Source organism: Corvus moneduloides, chromosome 15 (assembly GCF_009650955.1).
Source record: "Corvus moneduloides isolate bCorMon1 chromosome 15, bCorMon1.pri, whole genome shotgun sequence".
NCBI classification, from domain to species: Eukaryota; Metazoa; Chordata; class Aves; order Passeriformes; family Corvidae; genus Corvus; species Corvus moneduloides.
The window spans coordinates 17,803,341-17,826,491 of record NC_045490.1 but is presented as its reverse complement, the minus strand read 5'-3'; the positions used below and the strand labels follow the sequence as shown (position 1 = coordinate 17,826,491).

The following is a 23,151-nucleotide window of genomic DNA, read 5'->3' as shown; positions in this document are numbered from 1 at the left end:
TAAAGGCCATTAATGTAAGGCAGCGGTTTATTAGCGGAGTAGATGGTGCCTTGGTGCTTCTTGCTGCTGGAATTATCTGAGTGTTTGAAGGCATATCAAAAATAGAGTTAGATATCAACCACCGAGCGTGGCAGGCTGTAACTGGAGAAAGCCCTTAGGCCCCAGGTGGGGAAGCTATGTAGGACACTACTGTAAATGTACTGATCAGAAAGGACATAATAATTTATATATAAAGTCCACCCTTGCTCTTTCCCCGAAGGAAAAAAATAAAGAACCTAGAAAGCCACTGCTGGTTGTCACGTGTCAGCTTCAAGCTCCGGGCTCTTGGCTTCATAGCACCTGCCAAAAGAACAAAACGTGGGACATCAGCAGCCTGGCTGGGCTGGCAAAGGGAGTACAGCAATGTGTTCTCCTGAACTCAGTCCCAGCTTTAAAACAACCAAAAATGATGTGAATTCCTCATGTAGGATGGACCTGAGAGCACCGATGGGGATGTGCTTCAACCATGTGTGGGGCAGGAGTGGGTAAGCTGGGCTGGAGGGTGAGACCTTGATTTCTCACAGACCTCTTCATTTAATGACAAACCCCTCCAGCTTTGCAGCTGGCCACAGGTGATGTCACCTGTGTGCGTGAGGTAAACTTGGCACCTTGAGCTCAGCCAGCCCAGGTAAACCTGAGGTGGGCACCCACACTTTTCACTGGGCTCACTGGAAGCAGTTTGGACCTTTAGAAGTTTGGTGGCAGCTGGTTTTTGTTATATTTCTGAAGGAATAAAAGAGCAAAGAAATACCTCAAGGCATGCTCTTATCCAGCCAGAGAAATGATCCCCAGCTGACTCCCTAAAAAGCAAGGCTGAAAAGGGAAACCTTTTCTGACGGGGGGTAGCTCATGCTGTTGTTGGTGTTGATGTTCTTCATGGAGATCAGAGTGATGCTGTTCCCCTTCTGGCTCGTGTCTGCCGAGCAGCTGCCCAGGAGAGAAGGAGATATTAATTACTCTGGGAAACAAGACAGGGAATCACAGAATCACTGAGGTTGGAAAAGACCCCCAAGACCATCGAGTCCAACCTTTGAGCAATCACCACCTTGTCAAGCAGACCAGAGCACTGAGTGCCATGTCCAGGTGGTCCTTGGACACCTCCAGGGATAAAATTTCTTTGCACACAGCTGGAGGCAAACAGGCAAGGCCAAGGCTGGTACAGGAGACCAGCTTTGGTTTCCACTGCCCACTGAGCTGCTGTCCTGATTCTGGCCCGTCCATAGTGAGTTACGAGGCTTAGGAAGATGGAATTCCCCTTTTTTCCTACCCTGAGGGCTGGGATGTGCATTCCTGACCAGTGAAGACTGGATAACTTTGGGGATCAGGGAGCCTTAGGCACTGTCCCATTTTCTGGCATGTTTTGCCTTAGTGGCTTCAGATCCCTTGGATGATGATCTTTCAGGGTATTTCGTGACCACTGATGTTGATGGAAATTTGGCACCTAAACACTTACAGACTTTGCTCCCTGTGTCCCTTATCCGTTTCCAAAGCAGGGTTTATTTATTTGGTAGGCAACTAGCAGTGGGAAACAGTAATGGCCATCTTGGAAGATATCTAAGACTGCTCTGAGATCCAGAAACGTGAGTTTAGACCTCAAGTCTGTGTCTAGACAAAGACAAGCAATCTGCTTTGGGAAGGTGATGAGTCTTCTCTCAGAGCAGCTTTGAAATGAGGCCCCTTAATATTGACCTTCTACCTATTTCTCTATCAGAGGCTGAAGTGTTATCAAAGCTGATTTTGCTTTTCTAACTCTCTGTCAAAGATGTCTTGACATGCTTCCTTCCACCTGAAATAACCAAAGCAGACGCTTTGCCTTGCTAAAGTTAGCTCTGGGATAAATCAGGCTCTCTCCATCAGATGTGGGTAGTGTGAGCAGCCTTACCTCTCTGACACCATGGAGGTTCCTGGTTTCTGTTTGTCTGGGGGGAGAAAAGCAGTTGGTGATGTGGAGGTGAGAAATCATCCCAGCTAAGCCATAAAATAAGTCAGCTCTATTCTGAATTACATTGTACAGGGATGTAAATGAAATCTGAATGAGATTGGAGACACTGTGGGGGAAACGTGGGAGCTGATTAGAGAAAACCCTTCAGCTAAGGGGACATACTGGCAGGACCTGCCGGCCCTGCTGCCCGTTCGGTCGCCAGCATCCTCTGGGCTTTAGGAAGGTGTCTGCCTTGCTGCAGAGCAGCCTTGCCCTCTGGTGGGCACAGCTTTGTGGGAAATGGGATTCCTAAGGTAAAGGACTGTCAAACGCCATGATTTTTGCTGGAAGAGCTGCCCACCTCCTGGAATTTGAGCTGCAGGAAGCTTGAGACTGGCTGCAGGAAGCCATGTCCAGATGAGGCTGGGCTGGGGCTCTAGCGAGGAGGTCACGCTGCGTTCCTGACTACTCAATCCATGTTCCAGTCTGGCTTCCAAATCTCCCCACCACTGTGTAAGCTTTTCAAAGACATCTTTTAGGAATTGCCAGATCCACATGGAAACTGGTGACTTGTTGGTTAGGGAAGTACAGATTCCCCCAGACAAATACCTTCCGGGTCCTTGGAGTGGTTGCACTTGAACCTCAGGCTGACCACGCTGACCAGGATGATGACCACCACTATCAGGATAACGACGAAGCTGATGACACCTGGGGATGGAGGAAAGAACTGTCTGAGCAGCAGAGAGACTTTGACATCAAAACTTGGGTAGGAAATCAATATCTTCATTAATGTAAGCATGGTACGTAATAGACAGAGAAGCAAATAGTTGTTAGAACAAATAGCTTTATCCTCCTGTGTTTTAACCTCAGAGGGCTTCTCTGAATACTTAGTCAATAAATACTTAATTGATAAGGCAGTGCCAGGAAGGCAGAAGTCAGCTGATTACACTGGGGATTGATAGGAGTCAGTATGTTCCTGCTACAGTTGGTAAATCCTATCCCAAAAGTGTAAAGCCAGATAAATAAGTAATGTAACAGGGAGAGACAAGCTAGAGCTGTGGGTGATGTTATCTGTCCCATAAACCATGTTTAGACACTTTAAATCAGCTCTAGATTTGATACTGACATCAGGCCTCAATAAATCAAACAATTCCTTGTACAGGAAATTTGTCCTGCTAAGAATCCCTCGGACTTAGAATCATGGAATCACGGAATGGTTTGGGTTGGAAGGGACCTTAAAGCTCATCTTGTTCCACCTCCTGCCATGGGCAGGGACACCTTCCACTATCCCAGGCTGCTCCAAGCCTCAATGTCCAGCCTGGCCTTGGGCACTGCCAGGGATCCAGGGGCAGCCCCAGCTGCTCTGGGCACCCTGTGCCAGGGCCTCATGAAGTTGGGTATCCAAACCAGCGTGGCCTGGTGAAACAGAGCCCCCTCCTCTCCCCAGGTGCCACAAGACCTTACCAAAAGCTGCCACTGTCAGCGGTGATTTCTCGTCTGTCGGGCTGGGCTGGGGTAAGTGGCTGGAGGGGTTTGGTGTTGGGGTGACAGGCTCTGAGGTGCCTACAGAGGGGAGAAAGGTAGATTTACATAAAAGTCATTCTTCCACGGCTGGGAAGAGGATTCCTAGCAATGCTAGATGACCTAACTCTCATTTGCACTTCACTGGAGAGACCAAGTTTGGATCCTGGCCAGGTCCATCAATCTTAATAGCAAAGTGAGCAAGACCTGTGTGGAATCATTGCCGTGGTGGGGCCCCCTTTATGGACAAGCTGAGAACACCCACAGGGTTTCCTTCTGGGATCCCAGTGAGGAAAGGTCAAGGTCAGCCCTGGCAGTGCATTTGAGGGGGGAGTTTGTCCAGTCTCCCTCCTTTTACAACCTTTTGACATAATGGCACCTTTCCTGCTGTTCCCAGGCTCAAGAGGTTACCCTGAAGTGCTGCTTCTGCTGAGCTTTACAGCCTTTTCAAGGGCTGGATGGGATGTTCAGCCTCCCTCAGGTATGCACTGGCCTTTCTCCACACTGCCTTGAAGACAGCAGTGTGATGGCCTTGCTGCTGGCCGTGCAGAGGAATATAAAATACAGAGCAGGAATCACCTCTCTGCAAGGAGGAAGCACCTTGAGTCACTGATGTCGTGGTGCTCTCGTTCCTCACGGGATCCTGACCTGCACAGAGAGACACAGAATGTGAGTCTTGACCTCCAGTGTCATCTAAGAACCAAAGGAATTAATGGGCACCTGGAGAGGAGAATGGATTCACAGTAGTGCCGGGGAAACATGGAATTAATACTCCCACCTCCATACTAAAAGCTTCCCATGAAACATACTTTGTATTATTTTCCATGTCCAAATGGAAACCTAGGAAACTGAAGTTCAAATACCCTTTTGTAATCTCTTTAGGGTCTGCAGTCCCAGGTGCAGATTTGGGGCGGAAACAGCAAGGGGAGGCTGGAAGACTGAGCTGGGAAGGCAATAGATTTGCTATAGGTCATAAACATTGAGACTTTAAAATAAATCTGCGTAGGGGAAGAAATGTTGCAGAATGTGGGTGTGGATTGACTATTTGGCTTGTCCCTGGGCTTGAAATGAGTGGATTTGCTATCCTAGGTTATCTAGAAGTAACTAAACCCATTTGAGGTGGGCTAACTTGTACACCATATGTAGGCCTGCTGTGGCAGCACAGAGGTTTGTCCAAGCAAGCACTCTAGTTCTCAGTGGGATGAACTGCCTTGTGTGAAGCTGCTTGGTTTGTGACAGCTGCTTCCAGTGCCTGTGCAAGGAAATGTAAAGCCAATGTGTGAAATGTGTTTCACTCGTACTGAGAAAAAACATCCTTTGCTGCCTCCAGGCTGTTGTTGAACAGCCAGAGTGTCTGCATCGACCTTAACGAGCGGCTACAGGCCCTGTCAGGAGACTAAAAGTGGCAGTTCAGAGCTTCAGAAGATCATTTGTAGGTCAAGTAGGATCTTCTTCCCTGCTTTCCCATCTGCACATTCCCAGCAGCAGTGCTGGCCAAAGGGATGTGGTGCCTGGAGAGCTGTGCACGGCTCCTGGCACTGCCCTGGGCAGCAGCTGAACCCAGGTCCTGTCCCACAGCAAACAGCCCTGCTTTGGAATGGGATTTTGCCAAAAGCCAGAAGAAAAAGGGGAAAAGGCATGAACTAACCAATCTAACTGTTTCAGAAGCCACACAGAGCAGAACAGTCTGGAGAAGCAGGGTCTGCTGCTGTACAATTTTTTCCCCAGTCATCGAATTCTTTGTTTCATTCTGAAATTGTTCTTCTAGCCACGGGCAGAAGCTGTGGTTTGCCGAGCCTGCCACGGATACCCCATCCCTGGGAAATGTTGGGTCTCACCCAATGGGAGACCTGGCCTTTGGAAGCATCAGCATCTATAGTCAGAGATGTGTGGGGCTTCCCAGTGGTAAATCAGGGTTGGAATGAACAGCAATCTGCTCTGAGCAAAGGGCTCCTGGCTTAACAGGGGACAACCGTGGTGGGTGGGCATCTGTGTGGGCACAGCTGGCCACGGGTTCCTCACCTTGCTTGTCTTAGAGATCTGAGAGGTACTTGGAGAGGCAGAGCAGTTTCTAGACCATTGCAGGTTTTTGAGGCTGAATCTTTACTGGGGAATCAGCTCAGTTGTCAGATTCCAGTCTTCCAGTCACTTGGATTCTGCCCTTATTCTGAGAAAACTCTTACTGTATTCTCTAATTTGTGCTTACAGGTTGGGTTAAGCAAACTGTCAAAAGCAAAATAGTATTTATTTAAAAGGATTTTAAAAGGGCTCTCTTCTCCTAAACATAGATCCATTGTTCAGCTGTGCAAGTTCATCCCAGCAGAGGATGTTAAGAGCATTTTTCTTGTGTTTTATCACTGCTTATAAGGACACCAGATGTGGTTTTGGGTGGCTCAACCCCAAAAAAAGACTTGTGCTTAGAGAACCTGTGCCATTGATTGCCATGAAATTACCTGATCTTATTGTTATTCTACAAAAGGACAAAGTACCTTGAGGTGTTGGAGAAGGAGCTGCCGTGCTTCTGTTTCCGCTGGACTTATCATCTAGATAAAGAAAACATGGGAGAGGACAATTAACTTGTGAAGCCACTGCAGATTCCACTGTGGAGAGCTGTTGGGTGTCTATGGAGTAAATATCTTTATTTGCATGATACTTTCCCTCCAGACAGACATCAGGATGCCAGGTTAGCAAGGTGTGGAGTCAGCTCAGAGTGTACCCGACAGGTGAGCTTGGCGAGGGAGGCTGGGGAGGCTGGGGCTGCTCCAATATTTGATAAAGCATGATCTGGATTTTCTGATATGGGCTTGGCCTGGCTGTGTCCATCTGGGGAGCTGGAATGAGCTGCTCTTTCAGCAAAGACTCAGAGAAATTCAATATTTGCAGAATTGCTGAATAACCAGCACAGTGTGGACTAGCCCAATATTCTGATGCCCGCAGTTTGGATTGGGTAAGGAGGGAGGCACAAACAGGTCCTGCCTGAGCAAATATTTGAGTTTTCCATCCTTACCTCGCTCAGTGGTTGCTGTCAGGGTTGTTGTAGTGATGGGGGAGGGTTTGGGTGTAGTGGTTTGACCCACAGAGGTGAGGTTCAGGGTGGTCACTGGTGTTGATTTTACTGACGGCTCTGTGGGGAAATTGTAGCGTTACCTCAAAAAGTTCAACTCAGAAACAGCCTGGAGAGGGCACAGCTATTGCAGAGTCATCAAATTCCTTGAGAGTTAGGAATAATCTGCTAGGGAAAGCATGGAAATAGCCTTCAACCTGCTCAGAGTGAAGGAGCTCTTGTACTTTGGAATTCACTTTTGCTCTTTTCACTGTGGGGAGATGCCGAGCTGGTGGAGCTCAGCAAACACATGGAGAGAGTCAGGGGTTTGCCACTGCTTCCTTCCCTGCTTTGAAAAGTGAAGGTGTTTTGTCACGGGACACTTGAGCTGCCGGGAGCTGCCTGGCACCCACATGATCATTTCCTTGTGCTCTGAAGTGCCAACTTTCACATTTCATTTCGCTGAGAGTCTCCAAGCACAAATAATTCAGCTCTTGAAGTGGTCTGGGGGCTCTGTCCTCTGCCTCAACCTGCTGCTCCAAACTGCACCTGATCCAGAGCAAGATGTGGGGGAAAAAGCTTTCAAAAAACCTCTGCAAGGAAGAGTGGATCACCAGCTGGGAATTTATAAGCAAGTTCCTTGTCTAGACTTCTCTTGGCTTTCCAGTAAATTGAAAAAATGGTGAAATGGTTTCAAGGTTAGTGTGGTGGGCTTTTTTTCCCCCTTTATCCAAATGCTTCACTAAAATATTAGAATTTAAGATAAAGTTTCTTTTAAGTTTCTTTTTTTCCCACAAGGCTTGGAAGCAGGAGCAGAGATCTTTTTGAGATCTTATTCCTTGATATTTTTGGGGTCCTTCTGGAAGGGTAGCTATGCTTAGATTTTTTTTTTCCCTGAAACATAGCAGGAAGAGATCTGACTCCAAAGATCCAGGTGGACACTAACAGATGTGGATCTGGAGCTGGAGAGACCATTTCTGGTGTAATTGGTGTTCTGTACATGTCACAAAATCATAGAAAGGCTTGGGTTGGAAAGGATCTTAAAGACCAGCCAGGTTGGACGGGGCTTGGAGCAGCCTGGGATAGTGGGAGGTGTCCCTGCCATAGCAGGGGGTGGGATGAGATGAGCTTTAAGATCTCTTCCAACCCAAACCATTCTGGGATTCCATGATTGTATGATCATCTCATTCTCCCTATTCAATTTAGTGATTTTTTCCCCCCCTGGTTTTGCTCACACCTGTGCCTTGATCCCTGTGGGGTGAGTTGGCTGCATCAGAAGCCCTGACACCACAAAATTTCCTTCCTCCTCACCACTGTCCTCTGCATAGCCCCAGTTACTGCTGGGTGGCCCAGTCGGGCTGAGGTCAGACCAGTTACACACTGGGATGTCCCCGAGCCGCTCTCCTCGGTCTCCAGCTGAGCGTTACCTGAGCTGTGGTTCTTCACTTCAGGGCTGTGTTCTATTGGTTGGGATTGACCTGGAACACAAACAGAGGCACGGAGGTGACTTTTCCAGGTTGGTGAGATCCCACAGGGAGAGTTGAAGGATGGGCCAGAAAGGGGCCACGGTAGCCAATGAGAGCAGAAAGGGTCAGGGGGACAAGAGATGCCAAGGACAGGGTTTGTCACCAGTGTGGCTGTCGGGACCAGAGGGAGCTTGGCAGCTCCATGGATCCCTAGCTGCTAGGAAACAGCTGGGGAAAACAGGGAGCAAAGGTAAGGTGGAATTCCTCTGCTTTCTCCAGGCTCCCTGGAACACAGCCTTGCTCCCTTCCAAAACGAGCCCAGCCAGGTCACCCTCTGGGGCACAGCACCCTCCATGTCCCCTGGAGATCTGGGGGAGAATGGTGATGGATGGGGCAGGCAGAGGCAGGATCCTGGGAGAAGATCCCTCAGCAGATGGGACTTATGAATCAGGGTCCCATTTGGGGCCTGTCCATTTGCAAACCCCCATTTCCACGTGCATCCACATCCAAACAGACACATGAAGAACATCACAAGCCAGAGGTACCTGTTCCAGCAGGGCTGGAGGAGTTTGTGGAAGCTGTAGGACCTGAAAGGAAAGAGCAGGAGCGTGAGTGGTGCAGGATCTGTGACGGTCACTAACGCACTGCTGCTCCTGTTCCTTGTGTGGCTTGGGTTTTCCTCACCTTCTGTCAGAATGACTTTGAAATATGGGATCCCCCCAAAAGCATTAGCAGAGAAGTAGTAGCAAAGGAGTTTTACTGAGTGTAAAGCTATCAGGCTCTGAGTAAATTAGTACTGGAGTTTATCCAGCCAGGATAAATGTCCTCCTCCCCAGCTGGAGCCGAACCCTTTGGGGGGCCATAGAAATCCATGGGGTCATTCCCTCCCTGGGAGCTGTTTGCCTCAGCTCAGCCTTGGCAGAGAAGGGTGTGACCTGTGTCCTGGTGCAATTCAAACAGTTAAGACACACATTTGGACACTTTGTTCCCTTGAGAGCTTAAGGAATGGATGGATGAGGTTTGTAAAGGCTTCCAGGAGCTGATGGGACTGGCTCTCCTTCCTGTCCTGTGTATCCTGGGGAGCTGGCTGAAGCCTGTGGCTGTGAGTCTGGAGGGAACCGCAGCTGCCTTCCCTGTAGGGCAGGGTAGCCCTGTAGGTCCATACGAGGTTGTAGGTGTTCACTGGGTCCCCAGTTCCTCAACTGAAAGGTGGCTTTGTTTGCTTTGGTGTATTTGTTTGCTTTTCTTTTGGATTCATGGCAAAGCATCCCTGCCCCAATCCCTCATGTTTCCTACTCTCAGCATCTGTGATGTTTTCCTTAAAGCCCCAGCTCCCAAAGTCCTGTCCTCATGGAATCACAGAGCAGAGTATTTTGGATCGGAAGGGAACTTTCAAGGCCATCTAGTCCAACCCCAAGGGTTAGATGCGATGCCAATTAAAAATGCTGCCCTTGAAAATGGGAGAAAGAAATGCCCCACACTTGAGGACGAGACCTGGAAAATGTAAATACACTTTAAATGCTCAAATCCAACCCAGCTGGTTTAACTTTGGGAAGGTGACTTTGAGTCTGTCATTGCTGGAATGCACATCCTAATTGGGATTTTAAAATGGTTATTGCTGGTGGCCCTGGTGCTCTCTGTGGTTAAGTTTAATGAAAGAAATGACACTACAGGTACAGAAAGCAGCTGAACCTGACTCCACTGGTGATCCATCTCACTAGAGCCCCATGGGAGATAAAGGATTTGGACAGAAAGGGACAGCAGGGAAGGTTGAATCCCTCCAGCATGCTGTTCCCTCACGATGCCTCAGTGGTCTGTGGTGGGAGCAGTGCCTTTGCAGGAGCTGCAGGGGAGGGTCCAGGCAGGCAGCACCGGCCAGGGCACAGCAGTGCCCCTTTTCAGCCAGAACCTGCCCTCCCCGGGGGCAGATGCAGCTCAGCTGCTGCTTCTCATCTCTCCTGAGCCAGCTGTGAGAGAGCTCCTCCCCAGGCCCCTTTTCTCACCAAGGAGGGGACCAGGCAATTCTAAAACGCCGTAGCTCTGACCTGTCTCAGATCTCCAGCCTGCAACACCCCATAATGGCTTCAAACCAAAAGAGAGCAGGCTTAGTTTGGATATACGGAAGGAATTGTTCCCTGTGAGGGTGGGCAGGCCCTGGCACAGGGTGCCCAGAGCAGCTGTGGCTGCCCCTGGATCCCTGGCAGTGCCCAAGGCCAGGTTGGACGGGGCTTGGAGCCATCTGGGACAGTGGGAGGTGTCCCTGGCCATGGCAGGGGTGGGATGAGATGAGCTTTAAGGTGCCTCCCAACCAAAACCAGCCTGGGATTCCACGATTTGATACCAGGAGCTGTAGGGGTGATGTAGATGAACTTTGGGTAGGTCCATGAGCTGTTGGTGCCGGGGGAGGCTGAGGGCTCTGCAGGGAGGGGTGTCTGGAAGGAGACTCTCAGCACTGAGTGTGGTTTCCCAGGGCCTGGCTCAGAGCTCACCCTCGGCACCCTCTGGGTGTAGCAAGTTCCTGATTGATCTCATTTTCCTCATGGAATTGCTTTGGAGCCGTAATTGCTTTTGTGTCTGAGGCTTTATGACAATGATCCCAGCCAGACAGGAAGTGTGTAAACCATGGTGAATACATAATAAAATGTGGTCTATTCCCACACATGGTTTGGCTGTGAAAATCAGACCGGACTTTTCAGACCTTTTCCATGTTTTTCTCTTCTAGTTTACTGGGCAGCAGGCTGGGAAAACTGTCCTGTTCAGTCCATGGAAGAGGAGACAGGAGCAGATCTTTGATTACACAGAGAGGAAGGGACTGGCTGGTTTCCTATCTCTGTTTGGAGCAGGATCAGAAAACAAGGACCTTTATGTGCAGCAAGGAAAAGGGAGGCTGGGCACTAGGAACCTGCCTTAGCACAAGGATAGTGAGGTGCCAGGAGTGATGGTGTTGGAGAATTTATGGGATATCCTTCCCTAGGGGTTTTGAAGAGCAAGTCACAGGAGTATCAGGACAGTAAGAGACAGGGTTATGGGCAGCTGTACCATCACCTACTAAATCAATTAATAAAATGGGGAAAAAATGTTTTTTAGGCATGTTTGCCCTTCCTAAAGAGGTGGCGATGCTTCTTTTGAGGACGGGGGATGATTCTGGACATTGGTTTGCAAATGCCTTAAGATACTCTCTACATTCAGCACAAAAAATGAAGTGCTGAGATCATCATGGGGGTCAGTATCCTCCAGCAGCTGCCAGACTCAAACAGCTCCTCTTTCTCCAAAATTCCCTTGCAGGACCCATTGTCTTGTTTTCCCACGGGGAGAAGTAGCTGTGACACATTTATGGAAATGATCACAGGTACTTTTTCATGGTCATGGCATGTGGAAGCACCCAGAATCGCTGGAGAAAGAGCTGCTGTCTGCACTCAGCCACAGGAAGAGGGGAATGAAGGTGCTGAGCTGGCCATTTATTCCACCATTTTTGGTGCAGATGAGGAGAAATCTGAGAGCTTGAACAGAGCCTCTAGGGATGGGAGGAAGCTGAGGGTGAGGGAGGTGACATTGCCCTGTTCTGCCATCCCTGATGGGACCATCCATGGGACAGTTTCACTGCAGCTTGTCCTGTCACTGAGGGTCACACTGGAGAACTTCTGAAGTTCTCTGTTTGCAAACCTAAACCATGGGGTTATTGTAAAAAAGATGAAAAAGCCGTTTTTTCCCAGTGCTCAGTTCCTGGAGTTCCTGTGGCTGGGCCGATGCTTGCCTTGCTCTGCAGTGTTGCTGTGGAGAAATGCCCGGCCTTGCTGTGGAGAGGCCAAGGGATGGAGATCCCCTTCTGGCATTCTGCTCCGGAATAAACAGCCCTGGCTTCTCTAAACACATCCACACTTCATTTCAAAGTGGAGCAGGCCTGGCTCTGACTTCTGGCTGCCGCTGCTGCTTGTTACGCCTTCCCTGCCAACTCAAATAAGCAAAAGCCCCGTTCTATTGGGTGTTTTCTTTTGGGGAGGGTGCTCAGCATCCCTGATCCCACAGGAGCGGGATGGATCTGTGCAAAGCAGGATGAGGCTGAACTCCCGTTGTGGGGCTGGGCAGCAGGATGGGGATGAACAAAACGCGCCACGCGTCGCGGCTCCCTGCAGGCATCCCAGGGGATTCTGGAGTTGGAAACCATTCCCTCCCAGCGCTGCTGCCAGCGTGGAGAGCCCTGGCTGTACAAACAGCAGCAATAATCAGCATTGTACAGCTGCAATTGCAATAAACATCAAAGCCCTTCCACCAGCGCAGGCACTGCCGGCGCGTTTGTTGCGTGTTTGGGTGCAAAGGATTTACAGCTGGGCTGTGCAGTCCTGGGTGGAGACTCGGAGCTGGCTGAGGGATTTACCATGGGAAATACGGCTTTCTGCTCGTGCTGTCCTGGGAAAGCTCCAGTTACCCACTGGAGCTGCAGAGGAGCACGTCGGAGCCGCGGCTGCATTTGGCACTTGGTGCTTGCTGCTTTCTGGTTTATTTTTCCAAAGGGTAAACAGGAGAATTTTGGATTTCTGGTTTTGGCAGTTGTTTTTCTGTGGGGTTAGGTGTGTCTAGACTGATCTGGAGCCTTCTCTTGCGGCAACTGAGATATTCCCAAAGCCAGCAGCTCACCCCACTCCTCAGCACAAAGAGAGGATGATGTCAACCAAAAGACAGGTGAATTTTAGGTGTTTCTGCTTTGGTATTATTTTTGGCAATTGTAGACATCTAAAGCATGGTTTTTCCAGGTGCTGACCAAAGAGAGGGACTGACTTTAAATCCCCAAACTTTGCCAGGGCCTCCTATAGAGACCTGAGCCAGCTTTTTGAAAGGCTTCAGCAGGGTTTAGATCAGGCTCAAGGTGTTCAGCCTGTATTCATAGAGGGCTGGAGTCACTGGGGGGGACCTCTGGCACTGGTGTCGAGTCACAGGGACTGGTCCTGTCCACTCAGAACTGCTGATGGGGAGGGACCATCTATTCCCAGTGATAAGGAACCCTGCACTTGTCCCTTCCCTGGCAGTTTTTGGGGGGATGTCCCACCTGCAGAGGCCACGGGGCAGTGCTGTACCTCAGTGTCACCCTGCACTTGAAAACGTGTTCAGAAAAGAGATCCAGAAACCTAAAAATAGGCTTTTCAAGTCAGATATTGGCACTTCTGTCAGATGACTCACGACAAAAAAAAATACCAACCCCTTAACACAGGTGCAGCTGTTTCCTGGGTGAAACACGGCAGCAGTGAGCAGCACCCAATTCCTAGGACTTCCACGTGGAAAAAATCCTCTGTTAGGAACCCTGGAAAGCAGAGAGCTCTGCCAAAGCCTAGGTCCTGTTTTATTAAGTGCCTATATAAGGTGTCTCTGCCTTGAGGGTCTCATAGCAGAACAGGTGGGGTGGGAATTGTGGAGGAGAGAGAGGAAAAGTGTTGTTCTGCAGGCTGGATAACTGACAGCCTAAATCAGGGCCAGATCCACAGAGGTATTCAAGTGTCTAACTCCCAAATGGTGTGGGGGGGTTGGCAACTCACTGCCAAGTGGTTCTGAATTGTAATGACTCAGTCAAAGTGTTATGGAAAGTTTAGAGAGCCAGGAATTAATCCCGGATCTCATCAGCAATTAAAATTAATCGTTGCCTTCCTCTGCCCATCCTCAAGGGCTGGGCCTGGGCCTGGGCATCCTCTCCAAGCATCACATTCCATGCTCCTCTCTGGTGAGCCGGTCTGGAAGCAGATCTTAGTGGGAGGCAATTAAAACCCACTTGGATGTAGAAAGCAGCAGGAGACAAACAATGTGGGGAAGCTGCGTGCAGGGAGTGGCTCTGCTGCACCACCGTGGTGCCCAGGGCTGGATTTTCCATGCAAAGGGGCTGTTCCTGGAAGGAAAAGTAGCATGGCTTTTCTCCTGGCTGCACCACCACTGCTCCACCAGGCTGCTGCTCCATCACCCTCCCAGCTGCTTGCTGGTCCCAGTTTCCTCCTGACCTGCTTATTTTAGAGCTCTGGGTTTGCTCCTGCTGTTTGCAGTGCTGGTGATGTGGGTCCTGCCCTTCTCCTGGCTGTGCTGTTCCTCAGGTTTGGAGCTGGGTCTGGGATTTTGAAGGGGAAATCACTCCATGCCCAGTGCAAATGAAAAATGGCTGCACCACCAATCCAGGCTCAACTGGAGCTGGAGCCCAGCCTGTGCTTTTTGCCTACCTACAAGTTTTTAATAATATTATTTATTAGCAGAGCTCAAAGCACTTTACAGAGGAGACTTTCCAAGTTTCTCCCCAAACTGATTATCCTTTCCAGTAATTCTGAGGTTCCCCAGGTCTATTTGAGTGCTGCTCTGTGGTGCTCATGACCCACCAAGCAGGAATGTGATCTGCTGGGACTGGTTCAGGAGACACGGTGTGAAAGGGGCTGGTGGCTAAGGGATTTCTCATAATCCCTGTTCTTTCCACCTGCTTTTCTTTGGTGTCCTGGCTTGAGTGCCAGGAGAGATGAAGGATAACCCTGCTTGGAAGAGGTTCCAGTCTCACAGAAGCAACAGCTACAGGCCAAGTAAAGCATCTTGGCCTGACAATTCCTCTGAGTCCAGATTTTGGGTGAATGAGCCTGGTGATATCACCCGGGTTTTATTCCCACATTTTGTAACTCTTTATGTATTCCCCCATATCTCACACCCCCACAGCGTGGGCAGCAGGGGAGGGGGGACTCTGCCCTGCTCAAGTGAGACCCCACCTGCAGAGCTGCCCTCCTTCAGCTTAAGGACATTCCCCCTTGTCCTGTCCCTCCGTCCCTTGTCCCCAGTCCCTCTCCAGCTCTCCTGGAGCCCCTTTAGGCACTCTTTAGGCACTCTTTAGGGGCTCTGAGGTCTCCCTGGAGCCTTCTCTTCTCCAGGTGAATCCCTCCAGCTCTCCCAGCCTTCCCCCATGGCAGAGCTGCCCCATCCCTCTGACCATCCTGGTGCCTGCTCTGGACCCAGATGAGAGCTTCTCCCTTGTTGAGGTCATGGTGGGTGGGCTCCTCTGGGAAGTGGGGCCAGGAGAGCTCCCAGCTGGGGCTGGGCCTTTGCTGGTGCTGCAGAAGCCACAGCTCCCCTCTCCAGCCTGGCTTCCCAGCAGGAGCGTCCCTGCTTTGGGACACCAGCAGCACCTCCTCCAAGGACACCTGTTGTTGACTCACCTATTGTAAATGGGACATAATTCCTGGAAGCTGCTGCAGTCAGATCTGCAGAGGCACCGGAGGGTTTCGTGTTACCGAAGGGAGCAGTTTGTTGTGCGAACAAACATTTCTCCAAACCACCTCCTGCTTTCTCTTCCTTGTTCACCACGTCAGGGCTGGGCTGGCCTCGCCCTTGGCTGAGGAATTTGCCCTGGGATGCCTTGGTTTTAGGATGCAAGTCTGGAATCTGGGTGCCTGTCCTTGACTTGCGCCCCATCTTTTTGATTATATCGAAAAATATATCTTGAAATACATGTCTGGTTTTTGAAATTCCACATTTGTCATGGCATTATCCATCCACAGGCTGTGGCACAGATAAGGAGAGCAGTGGATGGAACAACAACAGTGGGAAATCCTGCTGGGTTTTCATCAGCTTTGAGGGGGAATTTTTTCAGTGGAAATCTTTTGTCTGGAAAACGCCTGCCCATTGTAATGGGAACGGTCCATAGGAAGAGGTTTGTTTGGACAAATTTTCTGCTAAGTGTTTCTGGGGGGAGGAAAACCAAATTGGAAATGTGCCAGACCTTCTCGCTTCAGCAATTTCGAAACAACAGTTTGAGCCTCCCTTATGTGAGCTTCCCTTCAGAAATAACCTTGAGAACAGAGAAGTTTAATTTAGGAAATGATAAATTAATAAAATATTGAATTTGCACCAAGCAAAAGCAAGAAAGGCCTGTATGGGAACAGGCAGGTGGTAGTGTCCAGCCAAAGCTAATTCTCTGTCTCCTCAAGGTTCCCTCCATCTCCCCCAGGGCAGGCAGCCTTGTTCCAGAGCCCCTAATTCCCTTTTCCAGCTGCCTGTGTGCCGGCAAATCAGCGGCAGCACGGAGCCCTCTGCCCCTCTCGCTAAGCTGCTGCTTTGCCTTGTGCAGAAGCTTCCCCAGGGGCTGCAGCACCTTAGGGACTTGCTGTAAAATTAAAAATGGAATTAAAAAGCCCTTTTGGAGCTGTTGGGTCAGCGCAGAAGAGGGAGCCAGGACACATTCCAGGGAAGGCCGGTGGTTTGGTGGGAGAGGTGTGATGGTGCCGTGACTGAGGGGGGTGGCTTTAGCCAGGTGGCTTTGAGAGGACAGAGTGATGCTCTTGGGACTGAGGGATGGAGGGTGGCATCCCACCCACCTGATGCTGCAGCCGCCAGGTCCTGCTGGCAGCTGGAATTCGGGGCAGTGCTTCTGGGAGTCCCGCTCTGTGGATCCTGGCGTGGTGCAGATGGGCCAGGGAAGGGGGCTCACCCCTCTGTGGCGTTCCTGTCCCATAAAAGCCCTCCCAAGGAGTTTTAAGAGGGAAGACAGCATTCTGGGTGGGCACTAAGGAGTGTCACAGGGTGGCCAAGGCACTCAAAGCCTCTTGATCTGATCCTTGATCCGATCCCAGGCGCACATCCCCCCTCTGCTGAAGGCAGCAGTGTTGCCCTCTAATGAAGAGAGAAAAATTTCCAATCCACATGCTCTTATTTCTTGGAATTATACAGCTACAAACTGAATTGGTTTCTATATTCTATGGAACGAGGAGATCTTTCCTTTCTACCACAAACCATTCTATGATTCTCTGCCTTTTAAAAATCCCATTATTACCAGCACAGTGGCTGTAACCCGAGGCAACTTCTATGGTTTAATGATAAAACCTCAGAGTTGGAGACACATTATTTTATATTCCTTTGGATGTGTTCCAGCTCCCAGCTACTACAGCTGTCAGCAAGGCAAGAGGTGCCTGACAATGCAGGGAAAAGCAACCTGTCATTCTTTGGAGCAGGAAACCAGCTCCTTCATCCCACACCTCCACTCAAGAAAGAGAAGTTAAAGCGGAATTACCCCAAAGCAGCAGAATTATTACAGCAAGGACGAGGTGTGCTCTGCACGAGCCATGCACGTGGGCTTTGTATTTATATTAATGAGAGGAAAAAGTGCAAATAAAAAGTATTTCTGAGGAAAATAATGTCCTATACATTTAAACATTCCACCTTTACTCTGATTTGACAAAAGCCACCTACTACAAATGCCTCAGCATCGCAGCCCTCAGCAGAAACACTCCTTTCATTAACCAGGAAACAAAGTTTTGTACTCCAGCACTGCCAAACAAACCCCATAAACCCGACAAAGCCACATTTCCCCAGCAGCCTGACTCCTGCCACCCCTGAGCTGAAAGGCTGAGCTTCCCAGTGGCAGCTCCCACACCTTCCAGCCTCTGCCCGCTTCCCTTGGGAGCCCCCCGTGAAGCCGGGCCCCCCAAATCCCCCCTCGCGCTCCCCGGGGTGTGTGGAGCAGCTCACCTGGGAGCAGCAGGAGGAGCCAGAGGAAGGGATGGATGGATGGGAGCAGCATCTCCGCGCTGGCTTGTGGCTCGCGGAGCCTCTGGCCATCCCGGGAGGGACCGCGAGCAGCGATTCGCCCGCCTGGGCTGACTCTCACACGGCTTCCTGTTAAAGAATAGGAGGAAACGGGCTGAATCCACAGGGGAACTGTGTTTTTCAGCCCATTATGGCCGGGGAGGATGTGAGACATCGCTTACCGGCGGCAGAGGAAACCTCACCGAGCTTTGCTGAGGACTCGGCTCCCGGCGCGGAGGCATGCCCTGCTCTGGGCCTCAGCGGCTTCCTTGTGCTGCTGGGGTTTTTGGGAGGTGGTTTGCGTGGGGTAGGACGTGCCCCCAGGTCCCATTCCCCGCACATGACGGCTGTGTTGGGCCTCCCTGGGGTAGGAGCTGCTGGAGGAGCCTCCCCACCACCTGAGAGGGGGTTTCTTATCCATCCATGAGGAATCTGGGAATAACTGCTCCTTGTGGGGCCAGGGTAGCCCAGCAGCTGGATCTGCCCTGCACCCTGGGCCTCCCTGGGCAGCTCCAGCGAGTCTGGGCACCGGGACATGCCAGCTTTGGGATGGTGGCTTTGGGATGCTGTTCTTCAGACAGCACAGCCTCCCTCCCTGCAGGACACACAACCCTGCTGGGCTTGGACCAATCCCATCCCCAGTTCCTCGAGGAGGGGAGGAACTGGAAACCCGGGCTGGTTCTGCCCCCATGCAGCCCAAGGGGTTCAGGCATTCGGTTTCTTGGCCGTGGCCCTGTGTTGTGCTGGTCCGTGCAGGTCCTGCCTGTCACACTGTGAACTCCACAGGTTCTGGTTTATCCTGTGCTGGATGTCAGTGGGTGCTTGGGGGAGGAGAAGGGTTTTAGTGTCCCCATGTGGGAAAGGCTCCTGTGTCCTTCTCCGGGGGTCCATGTGGGTGTTCAGGATGCAAAGCCACGGAATTCTGTCTCCTGGTCTGAAGGACTGGCCCAGCCCCTTCCCACAGCCCCCCAAAAGCCACAGAGCCTCAGCCAAAAGGCAGAGGAGCTGCTCCTTCACTGCATCCTTGCTTCCCACAGCTGGCAGACAGCAGCAGGACTGGAGGCAATGATCCCTGTGCATGGCACAGCTCCTCACATTCCATGGGTCTCTTCAAACCCTTCCAGCCTCCCAGGAGAACCTCCAGGCCCAAGGCTGACGGCCTCCACAGCAGCCTTTGCTGGGACAAACCCCTGCCAGCAGCCCCCCCACCCTTTTGTCCCTTGCACAGATGTGATGCTCAGAGATTATGCAGTAGATTAAGGTTTTACTGAATCCTGAAATGAGTGCAAATACCCAGAAGCTCTCACACACAGTTAAATCTCTTCTGGATGCTCGGCTGGGTGGTGGAAAAGGCATTTCCCACCCTGTCCTCCCCACGTGTGGGAAGGACGGAGCCCAGATATTCACCCCAGCCTGTCTGCTGAGAGCCTGCAGGTAAGAGCAGTGGTGCTGTGGGGTGGAAGGGTGGGAAGATGTGCTTTGTAAGGGCTAAAACTCCGGGGGATCCATGTTTTCCGCTCTGAGATGTGCTCAAGGTCACTCCCAGTGGCAGAGGGTGTGACACACGGCATCCCCGGGCCAGGCCGATGTACCTGTGTGCCTGGAGGGCATCCCTGCAGCCTTGTGCCACGGCCGGCGGGTGAGGGGAGGGATGTGCCAGCCCTGACCTGGCACTGCCTCCTGCCCGCGACCCCCGGCAGGTCACGCAATCATTTAGGTTGGAAAAGCCTCCAAAATCATCGAGTCCCACCATTGGGCTGGAGGCCCAAAGCATCCGGAGCTCCCCATGGACTCACCCCGCAGCCGTGCTGGCAAATGGGACCCCCGGCAGGGACAATCATCCCCGGGCTGTGGCACCCCTCGGGACGGGGCCCTTCCAGCCCGGAGCACGGCCTGGGCTCACCGTGCCGGGCTCTGCAAAGAGCCCACGGGCAGAGCGGGGATTTTTTACAGCCGTTCCTTCGCCGCAGGACATTTTCACGCCCCGCCGGTGGCAGGAGGGAGGTTTCCTGCAGCCGAAGGGGGGAGGGTGCTTGTCCCCAGACAAAAGGGCCCTTGTCCCGCAGCGGGGGACAGGAGGGTCGCGGGGCGCGGGCAGGGGCGGCAGCGCTGATGTGGCAGCGGGCAGGGCCGGGGTTGAGCCGGGGGATGTGCCCGCGGGATGAGCCGGCGCTTCCTCGTGTGCCCGGGGGAGCCCCGGCGGCTGCGGGGCCGGGCCGTGACGTGGCAGCTTCCGAGGTGAGTCTGGCTGCACCTTCACCGGGGAACCAGCCCGCAGCTCGCCCTGCTCGCCCCGCCGGCAGCTGCCAGCCCCGCCGCTGGAGACGATGATTCTAAGGCAGCAAGGACGCCCAGGTACCCCGTGGGGCTGGCAGGGCTCTCCTTCCTTTCTTCTTTCCTTTCCCACTGCCCACTGCTCCCACCCGTGCTGGCTCCCACCCGTGCTGGCTCCCACCCGTGCTGGCTCCCACGGGGTCGTGCCTCTGGCGGGGAACGACTTACGGGGTTGGGTTCCCCTGGGAGGTCCCCGTGGGGTTTGGTCCTGGATCAGCACCGTGGGGCTGAGGTGTGAGAGGGGAGGGCAGAGGGCTCCCCACAAGAGCCAGGTGCGGTGGCCGAAGGTGCCCAGGACACGGGGATGCAGGGCACCGCCTCATCCTGCAGCCCCAGACTTAACCACCGAATTTGATCCCGTGCTGCGAGCCCGAGGGACGGAACACTTATGGGATCATCCCATTCCCTGGCAGCTGCGAGTGCAGGCGGGAGCTGCGGGCTCGAGGCCGGGAGATAGGGACAGGGACGGGCTGGCTCGGTGGTCACTCCCCGTGTCCCTGTCCCAGGTGACCCCGCTGAGCCATGAACGCCTCGCTGCCCGGCAGCCAGCTGAGACAGCCCGAGCCGCAGGACGTGGCCGCCTTCACCCCCGTCTCCATCGTCAAGAGCGTGACCAAGAGATCGGACGCGCTGCCCGTGATCTCGGTGATCGTCGCCCTCTTCGTGCTGCTGGCCGTGTTCATCATCCTGGTGGTGCACTACGGGCCCCAGCTGCGCACGGTGCAGATCACCCTGTACCACGAGCCCATGCCCCAGCACATGGACAGCGGCGTGCTCCTCACGGACTGGAGGCAGCTGGATTCCCACAGGAAGCTGCCGGGCTGGGATCTGCCTGGCATGGACTCGGCTGGCGTGAGCTGCCACTGCTCCTGCAACCATCACCTTCCCCAGGGGAGTGCTGAGCCCAATGTCATCGAGATCACCTACCTGTGACATGGCCCTGGGCACCTGGGCAGGGCTCAAGGGACATGTCCCACTGGAAAAGTAGTGGCTGGGATGTTCGTGTATCCCGGGACTCAGCGCTGCCCTCACAGGGACCTGCATCTCCCCAGGAGGTGGCTGGCCCCAGGAATGCTCAGCCAGGAGCTTCAGTGACCCATCACCGGCCCCCAAAGTCCAGCCCAGGGGTCCCGCCGTCCCCAGGCAGGAGCTGGGTCCCAGCCCGAGCTCAGCCTACGTGGGACAGCTTTAGCATCTCTTCTGGTTTTACCTGCCCTGGTTTTACCTGTCCCACGCTGCCTGGGAGTGGCCAGCAGAGCTGCCTTGGTTCTTGCCCCAGCTGGGGAGCTCTGGGGCTGTGCTCGGGCCCTTGGCAGCAGCTGGAAGTTGCATCACCCGGAATTGTTTTCCAATGAAAGATGTTTCCACATGCAGTGTCCTCATTACACTGTTGATACGGCACAGAGAATTCTCCAGCCGCTCTTTGCCTCATGCCACAGCCCCTTTTCCCCCGCTGGGGGCTGGAACATCGTCCTGTCCCTGCCAGCCCCCTCAGCCCCTCTGGCAAACAGCCAGAGGAGGGGAGAGCAGAGGAGGCAGCTCCTGATTCTGAGTTGGCTGGAGCCAGTGACAGGGGACAACGTGTCCTGTCCCCAGTGGAGGTGGGTGAGAGAAGAGCGGTGACACAGCACAGGCAAGAGAGGTGATAATGACACATCACAGCTGGCTGAACATCTGGATGGGTTGGCACCAGAGGGGAAGCTCACGTGACTCTGGGCAGAGCCTGCAGCTCTCTGTGCAAGGGGATGGGGAGACCTGAGGTCACCCTCACTGTGGCCACCTCTCTGTCCCCATCCCTGGCTGCTGTCCCAAGGAGCGCTGGTGGCGGTGGCACCTGCACTGGGGTGGTGTTGAGGTGGCACAGAGGGAGCAGGAGAGGTGAAACCTCCTGAGCTCTGCAGGCTCCTGGGGGTGTCAGACCGTGGTCCCTGTCCAGCCCTGGGCTCTCGGCTGCTGGAGGCACCGGGATCCCTTCAGTCCCAGTTTCTCCTCCCGTGGTGGAAGCAGGACCTCGGTGTGTGCCGTGCCTGGGGCCGGAGCAGCCTCTGGGATCCCCCACAAGGATTTATTCTGATGGGCAGTCCCAGAATACAGCTCCCACCTCTCCCACTCTGGAAAAGCTGGGTCTGTGTCTGCCCTCAGATCCCTGTGGGCACAGCCGGACAAGAGATGGGCTTTACCTGTTCCTCCAGGTTCTGGGGGTATTCCCAACATAGCAGATGCCCCAGGATCCCTCCTCTCACTTATTTCCAGCCCCTTTCTTGCTTTAAGGCTGGGTAGTGGTTGGACTTGCTGGAAACCTTTTGTCTCCACAATAAACATAATTTATATTACTTTTTGGGAGGGTTGTTTTCTGTTTTGACTTTGTTCCCGTTTGTTTTCCAGGGGTGATAGGGCATTATCAGCTCTCCCACAGCCCTGTTAGAGGAGATAAGGGCTGTCATTCCATTGGAAATCAGGGAGTCCTGCTCCCCTTTGCATGTCAAAACAGAGCTTCGTTTGCAATGTGTTCAACCCTAACAGCACCCCTGAGGAGATAATCACCTCTAGGGACTTCTCCTAATTAAGAATTCCTCCCTGGGAGGGTGGGCAGGCCCTGGCACAGGGTGCCCAGAGCAGCTGGGGCTGCCCCTGGATCCCTGGCAGTGTCCAAGGCCAGGCTGGAGCAGCCTGGGACAGTGGAAGGTGTCTCTGCCATGGCAGGGGCTGGCACTGGATGAGCTTTAAGGTCCTTTCCAACCAAAACCATTCCACCATCTCCTTAAATGACATCTGTGGGTTGTGGCCACCCACACCAAGAGCTGGAGAAACCTCCATGTGACCATCACAAGATCTGCACTGTGGCCCCAGAGAGGCTGCACCCTCCTCTTGGGGACATCAGCTGGTGTCACCCGCCCAGGGTGAGGCAGCAGAGTTGTCCCCCAGCTTTGGTGGCTGTGTCATTCCAGCTCAGGGAGCAGCACAAAGCCTTCAGTTGGAGGGACAGGAGCTTTCCTGAAGGACACCCACAGCAGGGAAACCTCGTGTTTAGAGAGAAAAGATTAAAAACGTCTAAATATTAATAAAGAGAAAGATAAAATGGGTAATTATTGCTGGCACTCATTGATTTGCAGCCGCTGGGGACTCGTACAGGTCTGATTGATGTCACAGTGTGCCGTGGCCCGGATCCATCACTCACCCTGGGTTGTTGTTCAGGTGTTTCGGGGTGTCAAACTAAAATCAGATAAAACTGGCAGTGAATGGTGGTGCCGAGGGAGCTCCAGTGTCCCCAGATTTGCCCCGTGCTCCCATCCTGT

The 23,151-nt window shown here is 52.7% G+C and overlaps 2 protein-coding genes across 6 annotated transcripts; one reads left to right on the top strand and one right to left on the bottom strand.

Moving 5' to 3' along the window:
- Positions 1 to 345: 345 nt before the first annotated feature.
- Positions 346 to 20,863, bottom strand: ECSCR (endothelial cell surface expressed chemotaxis and apoptosis regulator). Of its 3 annotated transcripts, none has more exons than XM_032125210.1 (11): positions 20,783 to 20,863; positions 17,465 to 17,611; positions 8,536 to 8,577; positions 7,952 to 8,002; positions 6,489 to 6,605; positions 5,971 to 6,024; positions 4,061 to 4,129; positions 3,425 to 3,523; positions 2,570 to 2,668; positions 1,922 to 1,958; positions 346 to 966 (listed from the first exon to the last, which is right to left on the bottom strand). In XM_032125210.1, exons 1-11 carry the CDS (start codon positions 20,823 to 20,825, stop codon positions 840 to 842), a joined length of 885 nt encoding a protein of 294 aa, XP_031981101.1. In that variant the 5' UTR covers positions 20,826 to 20,863; the 3' UTR covers positions 346 to 839. The 3 variants fall into 3 exon arrangements, with proteins under 3 accessions (XP_031981101.1, XP_031981099.1, XP_031981100.1); XM_032125208.1 differs by lacking the exon at positions 20,783 to 20,863 and adding an exon at positions 17,704 to 17,878; XM_032125209.1 differs by lacking the exon at positions 20,783 to 20,863 and adding an exon at positions 17,704 to 17,878 and having other exon boundaries at positions 4,082 to 4,129.
- SMIM33 (small integral membrane protein 33) lies at positions 18,750 to 22,191 on the top strand. 3 transcript variants are annotated; one of them, XM_032125213.1, is made up of 2 exons: positions 18,750 to 19,876; positions 20,362 to 22,191. In XM_032125213.1, the coding sequence occupies exon 2, from the start codon at positions 20,378 to 20,380 to the stop codon at positions 20,786 to 20,788; it is 411 nt and encodes a 136-aa protein (XP_031981104.1). In that variant the 5' UTR covers positions 18,750 to 19,876; positions 20,362 to 20,377; the 3' UTR covers positions 20,789 to 22,191. The 3 variants fall into 3 exon arrangements, with proteins under 3 accessions (XP_031981104.1, XP_031981103.1, XP_031981102.1); XM_032125212.1 differs by having other exon boundaries at positions 18,752 to 19,876; positions 20,269 to 22,191; XM_032125211.1 differs by having other exon boundaries at positions 18,755 to 18,955.
- Positions 22,192 to 23,151: the final 960 nt, after the last annotated feature.